We start from the raw sequence: 20,742 nt of genomic DNA, 5'->3' as shown, positions 1-20,742 counted from the left end.
ATGTTGTAGGAGTGACTTATATTAAGGGTGTTTACATTTTTATTGGAATGAATTTGTGTAATTTGCTCTGTTTTATAATGTGGTTTCTAACCATGTTGCTACTTTCATGCGTTTTTTTTTTTTTAATAAATTTTGATGATTTACTCTGTTTTGTGCTGTTACTTACCAATATTTCTAGTTGCTACTTGCCTTACTGGTTTATATCTTTCTTTTGAATAAACTTGTATGATCTACTTTGGTTTAGTGCTGTTTGTAACCAGAATTGTTACTTGCGTATTGTAGGAGTGAGTTCTATCCTTACGGGTTTATATTTTTCTGTGAATAAATATATGTGACTAACTATGTTTTTAGCTTTTCTAATGAATATAGCTACTTGCATGTTGAAAATTTATGTGATTTAGTCAGTTTTTAGTCTTTTATAATCAATATAGCTACTTGCATTGTCGAAAATATATTTGATTTACTCCGCTTTTACTCTTTTCTAATCAATATAGCTACTATTAATCTGGTGACACTATTAATCAACCTTCTTCACCTCAAGAAGAAGGTTATCATGCATTCTTGTTACTTAATTTTGAGAAAACGTTTGACCCGTTTCTTTTTTAAGCTAGTTTTTATTCATACCAATTACATAATTAAACATAACTGAATCTAATTATTTTTTTTATTCTCGTTCCCTCGTACCAGATACATGAGATGAAGAAGAACCCGATTATGAATTCGAGTATGAAGTTTTATCAGGTGGATCTGTAGAAACATGGGATGATTGAGATGTATCATGCAACCAATGGTAATGCCGAACCAGATGTCAAGAACGAAAGACTAGATAGGGAGGATATGCAACCATCAACATTACAATCACAAGAAGAGATTGAAAGTGAAAGAAATGATGCCTGAAGCTAGAATCTTATGAACCTGGTGCATGCAAAAAAAAATAGAATATATGAGTAACGATTCGTCTTTTAATATAGAAAATATGAGTAACGATCCGTCTTTTAAAAAAATTATTAAACCAAGATGCAAGCTTTCAGTTTTAGAAAAAACCGATAATGATTATGGGGACTTGATATTTGAGGTTGTTTGACTGTTTGTTCCACATAAGTATACACTGAGCAATTTCAATCCGTTTTAAACGTGTAGATCATATTTGAGCCATATCGATTAATTTAAAAGTGAATGAGATGAACAGACATTAAGAATTTAAAGTGGGTCTCTTTGGTATTGAGCTCATAAGACTTGTGGCATGTGTGGACATATCAAATCAAAAAATATATCAAAATATATCTAGTCAACTCCACATACCATAGTTTTGCTTCACCATAGTGAATCTGTGAATAGCTTTCATAATCAAACCAAATTTCTTGTACTTTAATGGTCCCATGTGCCTGCATAGTCAAAATTCATCCCAAGACGGTTATTACATGACTTCGACACTTGGTTATAACAGAAGCAAAAAAAAGGCTTACGCCATCTCTGTGTAAAGAATTCACCATGCTGGAAAACCAAGGTGGCAAGCAACTCACTGGCCCATAAATTAATAAAAGATCGGGATCTGCCTCTACGGCACCTAATGGTAAACCAAGTAGAAAGATTCATTATGGATTTATTTACCATATGCACACGATAGATTATAAAGGAACAAACAACAAACCGAGGGTCTTTAGTGCCTCAGTTAAGTGAGTTTCAGTAAAGAATGGTTTTTCTGAATCTTCTTCATCCACATAATACTTTTTGAAGAGTACGTTAGCTGCTTTAGCAACCGCTTCTTTTCCATCGCTGATTGAAACAAATTCAAAATCCATCCATTTTTTCCCGAGAAGTGGACCAAATCTCTCCATGAAGTCCGCCTTTGACTTCTTCAACACGCCTATATTTGTAAAAGAAAATATGATCAACCAAATAAACTATAGTACTGTACGGGTAGGGTTCGGCTACAAAGTCTATTTTTCCTACAAAGTGTACAAAGTCATAAAACACCACAATTTAAGCCATAAAACACACTCAAAACCCACAAATAACATAGTGATGATCACTAAAACACAATATCCAAAGCATAACAGTCCTTAAAAACTTCAAACTCACCATCGTGCAACTATGAATATAAAACACAACATGATAATCAACATAAAACACACTAATGTTAGTCATTCGATAATCAAAGCCTTATCATTCAAAATACAACTCAAAACTCACAAATATGGTGTTTTAGTAATCATCACTATGTTATTTGTGAGTTTTGAGTGTGTTTTATGGTTGACATTATGGTGTCTTATGACTTTTTACACTTTGTAGGAAAAATAGACTTTGTAGCCAACTCCCACCCTGTGCATCAATACATGCGACATATCTTTTGTCCAATAATGTAAAAAAAAGGTATTAACCAAAACTAAAATAATAACAAAATTATTTCAAAATTGCATCTTCGTTACCTTCTCGGTCATAAAGGCAGATCTTCTTCAAGCCTATAGCTGAAAGCCACTCTAAAAGTTCAACCACTTGTGATGTGTTACGGGCTTCATCACTGTCGATAACAATTCCAAGATATTTGACCCGATCTAAATTAAGATTTGTGTACGTTTTCACATATCTGTTTGTTATAAGGTAGCTTTCAATTGTACGAAAGATCTCGCGGACAATGTATAAAACATTGATTATTAAGTGAATTATATGCCAGAGCAAGAAGAGCGCAATGTTGCTACTCTGCATAACAAAAGGTGCATTAATAAAATTAATGGAGATGATTAATAAAAATTATCTTTGAAAAGATAATACTTGTGAGATCCTGCGAAAAAAGTTATGTGATCCGGCTACTAGATCCATAGTCTGCAGAAAACAAATTAATAAAAGAATATGAACATAGTAATACACTTGAAAACAAGTAAATAACAACACCAGCCTATATAATTTTACTTCTGTTAATCTAGACGATAGTTTAATACCAAACATAGTTTCTATATCACTAACCAACACCCCCAAATTTACAATAAACTCAGTAATCTGTTAAACATAGTTTAATGAGTCGAAACAATTAATACCCTAGGAAATGCATAAAATCTTTGGCTAATCAATCAAACAGTTAGGCATGAGGGTCGATCTTGGGTTCAGAATCAAGCAGCGATGGATCTTGCTTGTTTTTGTTTCCTTAGTGGATAATAATGAATTATGGAATATGGGTCATGGATATGGGCCTGGGCTAACTTGATTATGTGAGGAGAAGAGATGTATATATTTTTAGGGGTCTTGATTATTAAATCAAATATTTTAAAGAACTATTTTTGTTTTTTCCATTATTATTATAACTTTTAACTTTTTTTATGTTTAAAAGAGAACCGCCAAGTACAATTTGCGAAACTGTAGGTAAATATACTTTTCAAGGAATCTTATAAACAGGTAATATTTTTTTAACGGCTAGATCACTCGGTTAGACTTTTGGCTTTTGATCACCCAGGTCACGAGTAGGAATCCCGCGGTTGGCTTATTATTGACAGTTTGAACTGGTATCACAGTTCGCCTCCCGCAAGATTCAACCCTGAGACCTTCCGGACAGGAACCCCACATAAGTAGGTAAACCTTCCCACCTCCCCCAAACCAATTGGTCTGTGGATCATTGGCTATAAGCAGGTAAAATAGTAAATAAACAGAGTAATAAAAAGTATAACAATGTAATTTTATAATAAATTAGAAAAATAAATTGTTTAATATTAATTGAAGTTTTGACTAAATTTGAGTTCTGAGTTTTGCAGTTTTTAGTTTCCCGCTTATACAACTTTATCTATTTCATTCTTTTTTAATATAGTACATCTTCTTTTTCATTCTTCAAAGAGAAGTTGCTGCAAGTTCCCATCACCGGAAAAAAAATTCCGTCAACCATCAAATTGAAAAAATTCATTTCATCTTATCTTTATTTACACCTAGAGGTATCCTAACATTTGCTTAGGGGTATCCCAATAAATAAAACAAAGATTTTTTTTTTTTTTTAAATTGCACTTCATCAAGAAAGTTGAGGCGTATCCCAGACAACCCCTGGTCTCCCTATAGATCCGCCCCTGCCGTATAATTAGGGTGTTCATATTGGTACACCCCTCTTCTTTATCTCTCCATCCATCCATCCATACATACATACATACACACACACACACACATATACATACATACTTTTTGCCTAAGTAGGATGAGAAAGAATCTTAACCATTCATTTTTCAAATTAATGGTTAAGATGAAAGTGTAGGAGAAATGAGGAGTGCAAGGGTATCTTGACAAAATCCTATTTATAGACTTTTTCTCTCCACATGCAAGGCACATGCATATCTCACCTCCATTTTTTAAACTTTCATAACTTTTTTATACGACATTATTTTTCCATAAAATTTTCACCGTAAAATTGAGCGTTTTTTACCTTTAATTTGAGTACCATATTGCTATATAAAATATGAAGACTAAAAAAACCCACTAAAATGTGTTGTATTTCTATGTTGTATAACATTTTTTGTGCTAGATTTTTGTACTATATTTTTGTGCTAATTTTTTGTGTTGGTTTTTTTGTCTTAAATTTTTTTTTCTCAATTTTTTTGTGCTGGATTTTTTTACTACATTTTTTTGCTGAATTTTTTCGTGCTATATTTTTTTGTACTAGATTTTTTTGTGCTATATTTTTTTGTACTACATTTTTTGTGCTATATATTTTTGTACTAGATTTTTTGTGCTAGATTTTTTTGTACTATATTTTTTTATTGTATTTCTAAAAAACAAAAGGGTGCCACATGTCATTTTCACTTCTATTTATAAGGACCAAAATACCCTTTATTCCTACTTATTAAGAGCGCCACATGTCATCATCACAATTTTTCTTAGACTACTTAGGCAAAATCCATTTTTAGTGGATCCTTCCCCATATATACATACATACATATATTGTATGTATGTATGTAAAGAGAAATAGAGTGTAAATAAGATTTGGGGTGTAACAATAAGAATTATATGGTTCGCTAAATGTATTGGTTTTGAATTTTCATGAGACCCTTGAGAGCATCAAATTAAAAGCCTTTTGTCTTTCAGTGTAAAAAAATAGAAGAGGAGGGTGTTTGGGGTTCCTTATTTTGAAGGGCAAAAGTACTTGTGAAAAGTGTTTGGCTTTTCTTTTGAAGGGTAAAAGTCCTTTGGATTTGTCAAAAGTTAGGATTTCCTAACTTATTTTGAGCAAAAGTCCTTTTGCAAAAGTTGAAAATAAGCTAAGCCAAACATGCCCGAATATTACTATGTGACAAGTTGAAGAGAGGATGCAACAAAAAGAAAAGAGAGGGGTAAGGTATCTTTAACACAACTAATAGATCATGTGTATACTTGAATGTTGTAAGAATGGTGATGATGTGGCATGAGCTGATGTGGCACAATATGAGGTTACATGAGAGGGCACTGGACGAATGGTTGTTATACGCAAATCATCCGCCGCATAAAAGAATGGACGAAGAAGAAAATGTGAGGGCAAACAAAGAGGTTGATGTGGGTGGAGATTGGTGCGGGGAACACCACCCGACGTTGAATGGAAGTAAGTAGAGCAGGGACTCTCGCATGTAACATATGATCTTATATTATGGTTATATGTCGTTACAAAAGTTTTCCTACGAGCCATACTTAACATGTAAATATACAGTTTGGTTCATTAAATAACTTTAATAGTCACAATAACTAAGAATTGCGTTTAGGGTTGGCAAATTTTGAAAGCCCAAAATAAAATTAGAAAGCCAGTACCGACATCATTTTATGTTTTCTTATCGATGTAAAACATGTATTGATATCTTTTTGGGCGTATCACGACTTTATTTTTTTGGTTGCTACCAGGGCCGGCCCTGAGAATTCATGTACCCTGTTCGAGCTTGAAAAACATGCCCTTAACGCCTAAATAAGGTTCGTTTGCAGCCCTATATACGAGTAAACGAAATTATATATCTTGGAACAACTTAGATATTTTAAGGTTTAATCAATCAAAATGTGATAATAAATATTGTTTATAATTCTAAATCAAGTGTAATAGACTTTGGAATCGGCCCTATTATTTTATTAATTTAATTTGCATATAAATCACTAAATCAGCAAGTGGAAGAAGTAATTAAAAAATAGATGGGATGCTATTGCTAACCTTTATGGCTTTATCCTTATCCTACACCGAATACCGATCACCCTGCCAGAAGCACTGAAGCAGCAGAATGATGATGATGAATGATCGAACAACCCAGAGCCTGCAACTGCGACGTTTCTGTTCTCTTTTTGCCGCCCAGACTTCTTTTTTAATTAGTTTTTAGAAAATATTTGAGTATTGGGCTCACTAACCTAATGGACTAAATAGTTTAAACAATATGATTTTTTTAAGTGGGCCTATGTTAATATTTTTTTGGTTATACCCTATCAAAAAATTTTTTTTACATATATAATATCATATTTTTTTTTAAAATTACGTGCCCTACGAAATCACGGGCCCTGTTCGGTTGTCCTCCCCGCCCTCCTCCAAGGCCGGCTCTGGTTGCTACATTGGTTGCCAGTATTGTACCCATAAGGTAACGAATCGAACCAATACAAATCAAATTTCTCACCACATCACACGAAAGAATCTCACTACTTAAACACGTTTTACAGATGAATTTGCTTAGTGAGAAAGCTAGTAGCCAAGTTAAGGGGGTGAAGATAAAAGAAGATTCCATAGTTATTTGGAAGTTAGTTATGGTAGGAGGGGAAAAAGGTTTATAGCCATAATTGTTAACTTTTTACCTATTATAACAATTTTTAACGCAAAACTTCTATATATAGTTCATTTTTCTGAAATATGTATATCATAACAATGTTTTTTTTTTTTTTTTTTTTTTTCAATTTGAGTATAGTAGTATTATAGTTTCTTAAAAAATTATTTTAAAAGATGTTGACTATTCAATGCGTCCTAACTCTAGTGTTTGTCTAATACACATGTTTTCATTCCTATGTTCGCCATTAGAATTTTAGGTCTTTTGTTTGATGAGTGATCAGTAGTCTTATGGTGCATGTGTCACACCCTTATGACACGCCTATGATTTTAATCCCTTTTTAGTTACCATGTAAGCATATATAACACTTTATTAATAATAATGCTATTATTTAATAGAGTTTGATCATATACGTATCAGTAACCAGAACCATCATTATCAAATTTGATTTAAAGTGCAAAATAATGCTTTTAAAAGAAAAAAAGTAAATCATAATCCTTGGATTCAGGTAATGATATTATTTTGGCTTTTCGCCTAGCAAGTTGGTTAAAAGTATGATAAATAATAAAAATTACCCCTTTTTGTGGGCATGTTGCACCTTAAGAGACTTTGATTACATAAAATAAAGTGAAAGCATATGCCATGTGTTGGTGACCTTATCAAATATTCTAGTGATCATCCAAAGTTCCTTAAAAACATTTATCATGGGAGTCATTTTCATATAACTATCCTCCCACTTGCTTATGAGTGTTAAGATCAAGTATGTGACCATAACATTTAATGTCTTTGTTAAATGAACCAAATTTTATGTCTATTCATTTATGAGGGGAGAGGTTTAAAAGATAATTGTTACAAAACTAAAGACATCCTAAAAGAAACCAACGAATCTTGAAAACATAAAAGGAATAAACGATAAACATTAGTAGAAGGTTCATTGATACTTTCCTTTGCAAATACGAAGACTAGAAGAACATTATCATATAAGAAATACCATGAGGCTCGAGTTTGACTTTTGGGAGCCGAATAAATCATTTTTCTCGGTTTTAATTGATACAGTAATATTACTATAAAAACGGAGCATTAGACGGGATGATGTGGGCTTTAAGACAGCGTTTCTAACCTTTGACTATGCTCCATTTTGTAGCGGTGAATATTGACGTTTCATAAATGTTTTATACAAAACTTTGACTATGTATAAAAGTTGTCTACTGTGTGCAACAATTGACTTAGGTTGACTTTACTTGCATCGTGTTAAATCATAAAATATTCAACTTACATTGAAATGGGTCAAAGGTGTTATGTAGGTTATACTCTCTAAATTATTTATTTTCATATACTTAGAGCATCTTCAATGAATCCGATTGCAAACACGTCACATCAGATTTTCACTAATATTTCAAACACATATTTTTTTTCTCTCCAATGATACGCCCATTTTCAAACACTTGTTTTGAAAAAGTGTTATTACTTTTATTATGTAGTGCTTTACAAAAAAAAAAAAAAAAAAGAAAAAGAAAAAAAAAACAGTTCCATTTCAATACAAGTTACATCACATTACGCTTCACCTTTTAACAATAACTAGAATTACGACCCGCCGCGTTGCGGCGGGGATTCTTTTGTTATAACTAAGTCGATTTAGGACGCGCACGTTATGTTGAACCTTTCAAACAGGAAAAAAAATAGACGATGTAAAAACGTTCACCCACACACACACGTTGCGTCATATTAACTCGCAAAATTTAGAACGAAATGTAAAAATGTTAAACCAAAGTCTTGCGATGTGTTAAGTCACAAAATTTAGAACGAAGCATAAAGCGAAAAAATTGCGGAAAATGAAAACTATAAAGGACCAAAGTTGAAAGCAAAAAAAAGTTGTGAGGACAGATTAAAAAGTTTTATGTTTAAAGTAAAAAAACAAATAGTTTTGGGTTAAAAGTAATTTATGAAATACTTTTTGGTGAAAAGTAAAAAAATCAATTTTTTAAAAAAAAACCTCAAAGCCAAGGTTACAACAACCATATGCATAACCATTTTTTCTTTGAAAAACCCCCCAAACCCAAGGTTACAACACATAAGTGAAAAAATCAAAGTGGTTAAATCGCAAAAGATGGAAAATTTTGAATTAGAAGTGAAAAATCAAATTAATCAAAGGGGTTAAATTGTATAAGATGGAAAATTTTGAAGTAGAAGTGAAAAATCAAATTAATCAAAAGGGTTAAATTATCAAAGATTAAAACTTTAAACTTAAATTGTCAAAGATTAAAACTTTAGGGTTAAAAAGGAAACAAAGATTAAAACTTTAAACTTAAATTGTCAAAGAATAAAACTTTAGGGTTAAAAAAGAAAAATTCCATTTTTTTTTTTAAAAACACCTTAAACCAAAGTTACAACTCATAAATGCATAAAGATGTTGCTTTTTTATAATGTTTAACTAGATGTAAGACCCGCCGCGTTGCGGCTAGGGTCTTACATATTACGACACAATGAATCAACTTTATATGGCTAGGCCCTTACAAATTACGACGCAATGAATCTATTTTATACTTATCTATCGACCCGCTTGTTGCGTTTTAAAACCACAACCCTAAGGATTAACTACACACCTTTGTATCAAGTTAGATATCCAAATGATCACATTGTGTTTCCAAATATCTTCTGGAGGGAAATACAAATACTTGATGTTGATTAGGGATGAGCACGGTACATGTTCAGTATTGAACCTGTACCAGTACAGGAAAACAGAAAAAGTGGGTACCGATACCGAATATACCGGTTCGGTACCAGTATCGGTATTTTACCTGTAAATACCGGCACCGTTCCGATATTGGCACCAAAAGGCGGGGATAATGGGTATCCGCACAATTAAAGAGAGTTGGCCCAAAACAATAACCCACACTACCTAGTTGTTTTGTAAAAAAAAAAAACCAATGTCCAAGAATATATGCTTAGAGTACAACTTCTAAGGCACCATGATGTTAAAAATTAATAGTATATAAAATAATTTAACAAAGTGTACAACCCCAACACATAAAGGTATAACAAAACTAAGCATAAAACACCATTAATGCAAAAGTTACAACAATTTAAAGCCTAAGTGTATTACAAATTGATATTATATTATATAAATAACAATTTGTCTTTAGTGGTACAAGCCACTAAGCATATGTTACAACTTCTAATGCACCATGATGTTAAAAATTAATAGTATATAAAATAATTTAACAAAGTGTACAACCCCAACACATAAAGGTATAACAAAACTAAGCATGAAACACCATTAATGCAAAAGTTAAAACAATTTAAAGCCTAAGTGTATTACAAATTAATATTATATTATATAAATAACAATTTGTCTTTAGTGGTACAAGCTACTAAGCATATGTTACAAATAACAATGCCAACAATTGTTGCAAATTAATATATATATATATATATATATATATATATATATATATATATATATATATATATATATATATAATATTGAGGTAATTAGTCACTGGCATTCGTTATACCTAAAATTTATCTTTTATGGGCAGTGTTTAGTGTTTGGTAAAGAAAATAGTTTGATTAGCTTCTAGCGTAAAAGGGTGAAACACATGCCTACTAATTTGGTACATCTCTTTTTAGGTTACAATCAAATCTTTGAAGTATTGAATGCTTTTTCAATGACATTTACGATAATTAACAAATATAAATAAACTATAAATCATAAATCTATAAAATACCTGCGTTGTACGGGTTAAGTTATTCTATAAAGACTCCTAAAATAAGACAAAGACACAAGACACAATGTAGAGCAAAATATAACACAATGCCGAAAAACATAACACAATGTTGAGGAAAAAAGACACAATGAGTCGCAAAAAAGACACAATGACGCAAATATAGAAAATACATAATGATAAATAAAAGACACAATGATAATAAACAAAAATTCTAAAACCTACAACCTATAAATCCAAAAGTGAAAACCTAAGATCTCACATCGTAGAGTTCCATGAGACGGTTCCAATACCGCTTGAATAAGGTAAATCGGAGTCCGTTTAATTCTAAACCTAACTTAAAAACATCCATTATTAATTGGTTAATAATGTTTTAACCCCGAAAGTTTCTATCGGTTTTTTAACCCTTTAATTTTCATAAACATTTTTTTTTATTTTTTTTAACGGCAAAGAATCTCACGTGTAAATCTAGGGCTATGTACAAGGTCGACTCCTCGATTGTCATGAGATTGTGCCACCCTGATGTGCGGGAACCGGATGGAATCCGTAAACCCTCGCCACCGCCAGGTTCGAAATATTAAAGCCCCGATTCGTCTCTTTACCCAGATGTCCATCGAAAATGACCCAAGCATGAATAGAACCTGTGTCTACTAGAAATGGTAGACCAATTAACCGTTGAACTCTATCTGAAAACCACATATGGTAAATTGTATGTCAATATATATTAGATTTAGTTATGAAAATCTGTAAATTGTAATTGTTCTTCAAAGATAGGATCGGATTAAATCTGGAGTATATACATACTTTCTTATAAGAACGCTTGGTTCTACTCTGTTACATCAATAATTCTATTGATATTGGAAGACCTAATGGATTCTTCCAATGTATCATTTCTGGGTCTAAATTATTCACCTTTGGCCCTTGTCCAACTTCAGACGGCCTCTTATCTAAGAAGCATATGCCTCTATTAAATGGGTTAGCCTCACATTGACCCTACATGAACTATCCTTATGATTATGCTAATTTTAATAATAAAAAAGATAATAAACAAAGTATAACGAAAGGTGTATAATGAAGCAGTATTACTAGCATGGCCGGCCCTGGGGGTGGGTGGGGAGGACCACCGGTCAGGGCCCGATGTTTCGAGGGGCACATTTTTTTTTATGAAAAAAGCTCGTTATGTATATATAAAATATTTTTTAGTAGGGTACACCTATACAAACACCAACATAGGCCCCCTTACAAAATTATTCTTATGGTTTAGATTAGTTATTAACCCTTTTGTCATTAGATTTAGACCTTTAGTGAGCCAAATACCCAATTTCATTAAGGGCTAAGGGCACATTTTTTCGAGCTCGAACAGGGTACACGAATTCTCAGGGCCGTCCATTTACTAGGAAAGAAAGGTTTTCAATTTGTTCACTATTGATTTAGAGAATATTCATCGAGCTCTTGTGTGTGAGAGGTATAACATCGGGGCATTATTGTAGAGAATGAGAAAAAGAAGGCTTCATCCTATACCATGCTAGCTATTGAGTAGAGTCAATGGAGCCCCTTTTCCTACGTGACATCTACGTGTACCTCGCAACCTTAACGATTAAAACACCAAGGAAATAAAAGTCTAAGATTCAACTGTTATGAAAACTAATTTAGGAATTAAAAATATTATGAAGAAGCTTTATGACTTCAAACATTAACCCATTTTGTTTATACTATTTTGTTTATAGTTTTACAAAAGTATTGATATGTTTTCATAACAAAAATGAAATAGCATGTGTAAAATATGACCAACACAAATACATATTTGAAGTGTAAATAGGCAAATTCATGGAAATTTGATAATCTAATCTTTTTGGGTTCAAGTTTGAAAGAGTATTCCAATCTTAAAGCTTGTGGTATGCATTATATTTTTGAAGAATATTTAGCTTTCTAAAACTGGGTCCAAAGCCTTGTCATCTATTTGGAAATAAAATCTTATGAAAATGAATATTGAGATTGTGCACATGCAGTTAAAGATGTTACAAGGATTGTGGCCTTTTTGAATCATCATAAACTTTTAGCCTAAGTTGCTCTAGATATTGTTAAAATTTAAGAGTTCTACGAGATATTTCTCAAAGTTATTTATTGTTAAAATTTAAGATTTATACGAGATATTTCTTAAAGATATTTATTGAAAAGATTTATACGAGATATTTCTTAAAGATATTTATTGAAAAGTTCTGCATACTTTTTACAAAAGATTTTCTATATCTATTTGTTTTCTATATAAATTAACTAGGTTTAGAACCTCGTGTATTACACGTGTTGAATAAATGTAATTTTATATACTAAATAATATAAAAATATATATCTTTAAAAATCTCATTTATTACACGGGTTGAATAAATGTAATTTTATATATCAAATAATAAAACAATAAATATTTAAAAATCTTGTTTATTATATGGGTTGAATAAATGTAATTTTATATATTAAATAATAAAAAAAAGTTGTATTTTTAAGAACCCTGTGTATTGTACAGGTTGAGTAAATTTAATTTTATATATTAAATAATGAAAAACATTACATTTTTAAGAACCTCGTGTATTATTCAGGTTGAGCACATGTAATTTTATATACCAAACAATAAAATGATATATCTTTATAAACCATGTGTATTATATGGATTAAATAAATCTAATTTTATATACTACATAATAAAAAAAATTATATTTTTAAAAACCTCATGTATTACACGAGTTGCATAAATGTAATTTTGTATAGTAAAAAATAAAAATGTTTATATCTTTAAAAAATCTCGTTTATTACATGGGTTGAATGAATCTAATAAAAATTTATATCCTCAAAAAAACTAACGGATATACTCGATGTACGATGGATGAGGTGATTGCGGTGATGGTTCTTATAAATGTCACGTAAACATAGTGATTACCGTATTTGAGTTGAGAGTTGAACACGAAAATAAAAGTATAGCACCACTAAACATTGATTAATATTTTTGTTTACCCCTTATAAACATTTTGAAATAGGTTCTAACCTTAACTATTTTAGTTTAATAAAATAAATCATTTACATTATCTTAATTTATATTTAGCGTACATCTTTTGTTAATTTCAGGATAAATAATTTTGAAATCTGATAAATATTTTTAAATAAGTAAATTACAAGTTTTGTCCTTTATGTTTGTCCCAAATTTCAAGCGTTGTCCTTTACCTTTAAAATTGATGACTTTTGTACTTAATGTTTGGTCTTTTAGGAATGGGTCCAAACATTCTTCTCATTGTCACACCCCAACCAATGGCGGAAACATCGGGGCGTGGCAATGAGCGAAACAGATTGTCCAAGAGAATCCATAACAACTATTAATGACAATATATTTAACGTTAAAGTCCCATACCAATAACATATAAAGTAAAAACAGTCACGACAGGCAGAGTTTCTCAAAAACAAGTAAACTGTTCTGACAACTCAGATTTCTTATTTGGTGAGTTTCTAGACCTCCTACTCGATTCATCGAAGCAAACATAGCATCCTATCAACCTACCACATACGTTAAAATAAAGTCAATACACAGAGTGTAAAGGTGAGTACACAAGTTTATATAGCATATAGTATAGCGAAAGCGTTTACGCATAACCAGCATGTAACACGTAGAAATGTGAATCAAGTAAGCTATCGACAATGACGTATGCAACCGACATGACTACGAGTGTAGAATGCGCAACACATTATCACCACTGTGACTATGTGAAGTAATACCGTTAACAACCCCTGTTCACGACAGGTGCTGAGTCCAACCTATAGTACTATCGTTGCTAAGGTGTCAGGCAAACAATCACTGTGTAAACATAACATACAAGCATTCATCGAGTCACGTATAACATGCGAGAACGGTTAGCGTTAAAAGTGTTTGAGTTGTGTGTTCGATGTGATTTGATATAGAACGTACGTAACACCCAAAGTGCGTTAAAAGAAAATGGGTTCGAGTATACTCACGGTGCGTGTTTAGCTAGTAAACACAGTACTTGGATTAAAGGGAGCGCGTGGAGATTAGCCTGAGCATAGAACAGTATCGTAAGCGTTGAACGATGTGTAACAGAATGAATGTCGAATGGTGAGTCGGACGGATGGTCATCCGGACGGATGACCATTCGAACGGTTGATCATTAGAATGACTGAGTGTGTTTGTAAATCATTTCAGAACTTTTGAAGTTTTCATTGTAGTATAAATCAAGTCATTCGATCAAATGGCTATTGATGCGTGTCGGTGTGTATATAATTTAGATATATATTTAAGCCCTTTTTACACTTTTAGCCAAGTTTTAAATTTATAAAACACGATATTTACTAACACTAGACACACATATGGGCAAGTGCACCCATCGTGGACGTAGTATAGTGTTGGTAAGATACCGAGGTCGTCCAAGGACACAAGAGCTTTTAATACCGGTTTATCCTCAACGTCTAATCAAATCAAAAAGTTAGAAAAATGTTTTAAACTAAGAAAAATAAAAACTAACTAAATGCTGAAAAATAAAATAAAATAAAAACAGATAGACAAGATGAATCACTTGGATCCGACACGTGTATTAGTATAACCTTTGATTATTTTCGCACTTTTGCACTTGTTTAAGAGATTATCTTAGTTATTGTAGTAGGCCCCTTTTTCGGAGGTGACGTTACCCTCAACCCAGTAGTTTGAGTCAGCAAGGATACAATCCTAAAGGGTTGGATTATTGAAAGATAATGAATTAAGTTATTAATGCAAATTATGGTAGGCCCCGCTTTTGGCGGTGACGTTACCCTCGGCTAAGTAGTCTGAGTCAGCAGGGATACAGTCCTAAATAGCCGGGTTATAGTATTAATAGTAGTTAGCTTATGAGGGGGTCAAAGAGTTTGGATCCCCGCCATCCAATACCTATGGGCATTGAAGGAGATCCTACTAAATTTGACCCAGGTCCCAAGCAGGACCTCTAAACGCTGAACAAGGGCAAGACCTTTACCAAACCGTTCCCTTAACCCCCGACCAGGTAGCCAACATACCTCCATATAGACCGTGGAGATATGAATGGTGAAAATCTTTTATTTTATATAGACAGTAAAATAATGCCAAGACACCACGGACAAACGATAAGGAAAGATCACCTTCAACATAAGTAACTAGTTATTAAAGTCATTAATACAAAACCAAATAAAAAGTGCAAAAGATTAAAAATAAAAAGTATTATACTAAACACTTGTCTTCACCAAGTGATGTAAGAGACTTAGGCAAACATGGCCTTGATTGTCAAGAACTCTTACGATCAATCTTGGATCCCGAGACGACTCACACACTCTATGATGGACAATGGATGATGGTGGTGGATGATGGTGTTATGGTGGTGGTGGGTGGTGGGTGAAGTGTGAGAGAGGTGGTGTGCCAAGGGATGAGAGAGAATGAAGCCAAGCTCCTCTATTTATAGGCTGAACAGAACGCTGGACACGGCCCCGTGTTCGCTGAACACGGCCCCGTGCCCGTCTGACATTCTCTCTCTTCATTAATTGTAATTGCGAATTACAATTAATGCGCCTGCTGTACTTTCAACACGCCCCCGTGTCCGCTGGGCACGGCCCCGTGGTGGGCAATGGAAGCTTCTACTGGTTTGTCTTTTCTGCTGCTTCCTGGGCACGCCCCCGTGTTCACTGGACACGGGGCGTGTTCAGGCTCTGTTTCTCTTCTCTTTGTCTTGGGAGGTGCCGTTGAGGGTCCGGGCAGTTCACTTTTGTTCCTTTTCTTGTATTTATGGTAGATTTAGTAGTCTTTTTGCTTCTTTTGTGATTTTGAGCTCATTTCATCCTGAAAATACAAAAGGAAGACAAAAACACTCTTTTTCCAACATTAGTACTTAAAAAGGGTTAGTTTTATGCCTTAATTGATGTGTTTTATATGTTGCATTTTACACACATCAAATACCCCCACACTTGAACTTTTGCTTGTCCTCAAGCAAAACTCTTTTAATGTGGCTTACACTCCCAAATGGAATAGGTAGAAGAGAAGTTTTTTTAACTTGTCCTAGAGTGTCGGGAATCCAAGGTTTGTATAGGTTCTATTTTTATTTTATTTACAATCTTATTCGTCATGGTTTATTTTGAACTTTTCATAAGATAAACTACTTAATTTGGCATAGCATGCCTTATTAAAATTCCATTTATATACAAGTTCACATACCTCACGGGAGATCACTCAATCACTCGGCCGAAGGTGTATATTTAAGTGAATCGCTCGAGAGCTGCACGGATTTACATTTTCCATATGCTTGCCAAGCGATCAATCCTCCTCCTTTTTAACTTTTTACCTTTGTAAATATCAAGAGGTCTTTTGGGGTGAAGGCTTGGGTTTAAAGGTGGGTGGTTGGTTAGTGGTTAGTAAAAAGGGCGAAAATTGTAACAAGTGTCGGTTTTTCGTGAAATACCTTATTTTTGGTGACATTTATTTTTGAAGTATTTCTCCAAACAAGCTTTTTGTAGCTTATGTTTGTTTTTGACTTCATAAATATATATATATATATATATTTTTTTTTTTTTTTCGTCACGTAAAGGGTATGTTTATGAAAAACCGAGTTTGTCACTAAAATAAAGGTGAAAAAATGAAAAAGGTTTTTGGTGGGTAGAAAATTGTTTTGGGGGTAATGAAATGAAAGGTTTAGGCTCAAAGGGGTTTTCTAGGGGGATTTTGGGTAGGTAAAAAAAATGAAAAATAATGGTTTTGAAAGAAAAATAGTTAGTCCTAATGCCTCCAACTCTTTTCAGCTTATACGTTATTTTGGTTGGACCTATGGATCGGGAACACTCCTTTTCACATCAGATTTCCAACTCTTTTCAGCTTAGAACGGCTGAAAATGTGTTATGTATCGGACCGTATCATCCGGGTCGGTGGGGGTCTGCACACTAGCTGGGACTGGACCAGACCCTTTGAGCAAGATCAAGAAATTGCTGAATTTTCGGAGTTGACGGACCTGCTGATTTCGGTCTCAATTTCGGAAAATCAGGATGTTCTCAGGTGGGGCTTAGATACATCGGCTGTATTCTCAGTTCGAAGTGTGAAATCAGTATTAAAAATTTGTAATAGGCTGCAGCCACATTACTCGTTCGTATGGAATAAGTGGGTGCCGAAAAAGGTGGGTTTTGTTGCTTGGCGAGCTGAAAAGGAGCGTCTTCCCACGAGGATGGCTTTGGCTCAAAGAAATATTCAAGTAAATTCGGATAGGTGCGCCATATGTGGAGACTATGCGGAGACGAGCGAGCATTTATTTGTATCATGTCACCTTGCACAAACGGTTTGGGCTCTTATTACACAATGGTGCAAAATACCCGTGTTTTTTGCCTTTGGCATAAAGGACATTCTAGATCTGCATTTATTCGTGAAAAGTTCTACAAAGAAAAAGAAGATTATCCAGGCCATTGTTCATGTCACATTTTGGAGTATTTGGGCTGCAAGAAACAAACTCATTTTTGATGGTTCCTATCCAGAGGTATCAAAGATTTTGGAGGAAGTGAAGGTTATGAGTTATCTATGGGTCAAAAATCGTTCAAAGGATGCTGCGATTACGTTGGAGAGCTGGAAAAGATTCGATGATTTCGGTTAAATTCGAGTAGGGTCCTGTATTGTTTTTTCTTGTTTTATGGTTGTTTGGTGTGCCGCTCTAGCCGGCTTGTATATTTTTGGTGTAGCTCCTTGCTAATTAATAAAACGTTTTTGTTGGCCGTTCAAAAAAAAAAAAAAAAAAAAAAAAAAAGTCCTAATGCCTCCATCATTTACTTACTTGGGTTTAAGTTGGTAAGGACCGGGAATGTATCGTCGTGGCAAGTTCTAGATTTGTAAAGACCGAGCGGCTATTCACACAAGAAACGAAAAATGAGCATTTAATCTAAATATGTGTATTTTTATGCTCAATAAAGGCTCAAAACTCACTTTTTGTGGGAATGGGTTTTTAATGTGACCAAGCATATATAATCGAATTTTAGCTAGACTTGTTATACCGTTTCATAATTTTCTTATGTTAGTTCTTTTTATCACGACGCTATCGGTTGTAAGTTTGTAAAAATATAACCCTTTTATAACTTGTTATTCCCAACTTAAACTAAGACAAGTAAATAAAATAAAAAAATTGAAAAAGTTTTTTGAAAAAAATTTGGGGTGTTTAGCGGTTCCAATAGAGTTTTGTGTAAGGCTTGTTTTAGGATTTTGCAAAATTCCAAGGTTTTAGCATCCCCCCCACACTTAAATTACACATTGTCCTCAATGTGTCCAAAAATAAAATTTTTGGTTGATTAGAATATGTAAAAGTGTGTTTAAAAACAAAGATTTGTGTTACTGGCGCTCTGGACACGGCCCCGTGTCCATTGAACACGGCCCCGTGGCGAACTGCCAGTAACGAAAAACTTACAGAGGGTGAACACGGGGGCGTGTTGGGTGAACACGGCCACGTGTCCGACAAAAATCTGCAGGTCAGTAGCCAAACAGCAGAACTGGGAGATGGACACGGGGGCGTGTTGGGTGAACACGTCCCCGTGGTGACAGTCTGTTAGCCGAAAAAAATAGGGTTTTCTCCCGGTTTCTTCCTCCTAGGGCTGCGAGTGCTAATGTTTAGCATTCTAACCCTTGCATTGCACCTGTTCAAGCATTCAATACCATCCAACCAAGCACCAAACATCCTAATCTTACCATAGTTAAACATTATCCAACACAAAGTAAAAACAAAGTAAAAATAAAAAGAAAAGAGTTAAGGAAAGTAAATTGTCTTGACAAATGGCACGCAGGCCATGAATTGTTCGATAGGAAGGGTAATCAAACCTGTGGGCTCATAACCAGCTAGCCCTTTGCTCCTCCCGGCCTCCTACTCCATATCTTCATCACTGTCTTCACCTCCGCCTCCCTGCCTCGCCATGTACTCCCGGATGCTACCGATATCATCTTGTATATCGTTGACGCTGCGTTCGATAGCTCCTACCCGGAGGTGTGTGTTGTTGGCGAGGTTGTAGGTGTTCCGGGTGCACATGAGGTTTTCCTGCAAAAGATCATGCAAACTTTGGAAATTAGGAAAACCGCCTCCTTGAGAGGAGGATTGACCTTGTTCGCCTTGGGGAGGGTATTGGTACTGTGGAGGTGGTGCATGAAGAACTAGAGCCTCTTGCGGGTTCCATGCGTAGCCTTGCGTCCTCTGAAAGCTCACCGTCCCGTCCTCCGCTTCATAGAGCAAGTTCATGGCCCGGCAGATATGGTAATCAACCCGTCCCGACCATGGGCTCCTTTCGAAGGACTTTGGGATGTTCGCGAAGTGCTTGAAAAGACGGTACACCCATCCCCCGAAGAAGATTGGTGTAGGAGCAGTGGCAAGGCGGTTTAAGTGCATGTTCCGCAGTAGGAGGTAAGGAACATCGAGAGGCTTCCGGTTGTGGATGCAGTGAAGGACAACCAAATCTCTAACCCCAACAACGCCACTACTGTCATGGCGTTGGTTCAGCGAGTACGTGAGGAGCCTGTGGATGTAGCGATATAACGGGTCTCTCAGTTTGGTACTCTTTGTGCTGCTGGAGTTGTAGATCCCCTCACCGATTTGAGCCCATGCGGCTTGGCGTTCTGTCGCGTCCAAGTCTCGCAATCCCCCGGTATTCTCTTCGTTCCCCGCTTCTTCGTCTTTGTACAGCCCAATGATTGATCCGAACTGCGCCATGGAGGTTCTATAGGTCGTACCCCCACATCGAAACTCGACCGCCTCGTGATCAAACGGGTCGCGTCTCGAGTTGAAGATGAACGTGCTATAGAACTCCAATGTGCATTGATGGACCGACCGAAGTCGGGTAGTCAATGCTACGTGCAGTGGACCTGTCACTATGTTGTTGAAGCGGTCCAGTTGGTTTACCATTGTCAGAAGATCGGTACATGCTCGCCTGGGATACTCTTCGGGCCTTGTTTGTAGGACCTCATAGCGAGCCCTGGCGTCAAGTTCGCTGGCATTGAACCGTGTGAATTTGGACATCTGAAAAGAATACAACAAAAGTTAGTGCGAAACATGGAAATTCGGGTTGAAAACTGCAAACAGTGGGCTGGACACGGCCCCGTGTTCAGCGAACACGGCCCCGTGTTCAGGCGTCTGTAACACCTAATTTTCATTTTTTCGTCCCGGTTTCGAAAACCTGAAAATTTTTAGCCTAATAGCAGCGGTTTCCCCCGAAAATGAAACCCTAAGTGTCATTTTTCCAAAATCAAACCATTTACCCTTTCAATTTTGAGTTTTTCGGTTCAA

At 34.8% G+C, this 20,742-nt stretch overlaps 2 protein-coding genes across 2 annotated transcripts; one reads left to right on the top strand and one right to left on the bottom strand.

The window, feature by feature from the left end:
- Positions 1-775: 775 nt before the first annotated feature.
- On the bottom strand, positions 776-2,799 carry LOC110907218. Its single transcript, XM_035982783.1, has 5 exons — positions 2,430-2,799; positions 1,652-1,867; positions 1,467-1,567; positions 1,303-1,385; positions 776-915 (listed from the first exon to the last, which is right to left on the bottom strand). The coding sequence occupies exons 1-5, from the start codon at positions 2,704-2,706 to the stop codon at positions 900-902; spliced, it is 693 nt and encodes a 230-aa protein (XP_035838676.1). The 5' UTR covers positions 2,707-2,799; the 3' UTR covers positions 776-899.
- A 14,535-nt stretch (positions 2,800-17,334) lies between these two features.
- Positions 17,335-18,081, top strand: LOC110907219. Its single transcript, XM_022152233.1, has one exon. It carries the CDS (start codon positions 17,335-17,337, stop codon positions 18,079-18,081), a length of 747 nt encoding a protein of 248 aa, XP_022007925.1.
- Positions 18,082-20,742: the final 2,661 nt, after the last annotated feature.

Source organism: Helianthus annuus, chromosome 14 (assembly GCF_002127325.2).
Source record: "Helianthus annuus cultivar XRQ/B chromosome 14, HanXRQr2.0-SUNRISE, whole genome shotgun sequence".
Lineage (NCBI taxonomy): Eukaryota > Viridiplantae > Streptophyta > Magnoliopsida > Asterales > Asteraceae > Helianthus > Helianthus annuus.
Note: the sequence above shows the minus strand (reverse complement) of the source record. Positions and strands in the feature narration are given on the sequence as shown.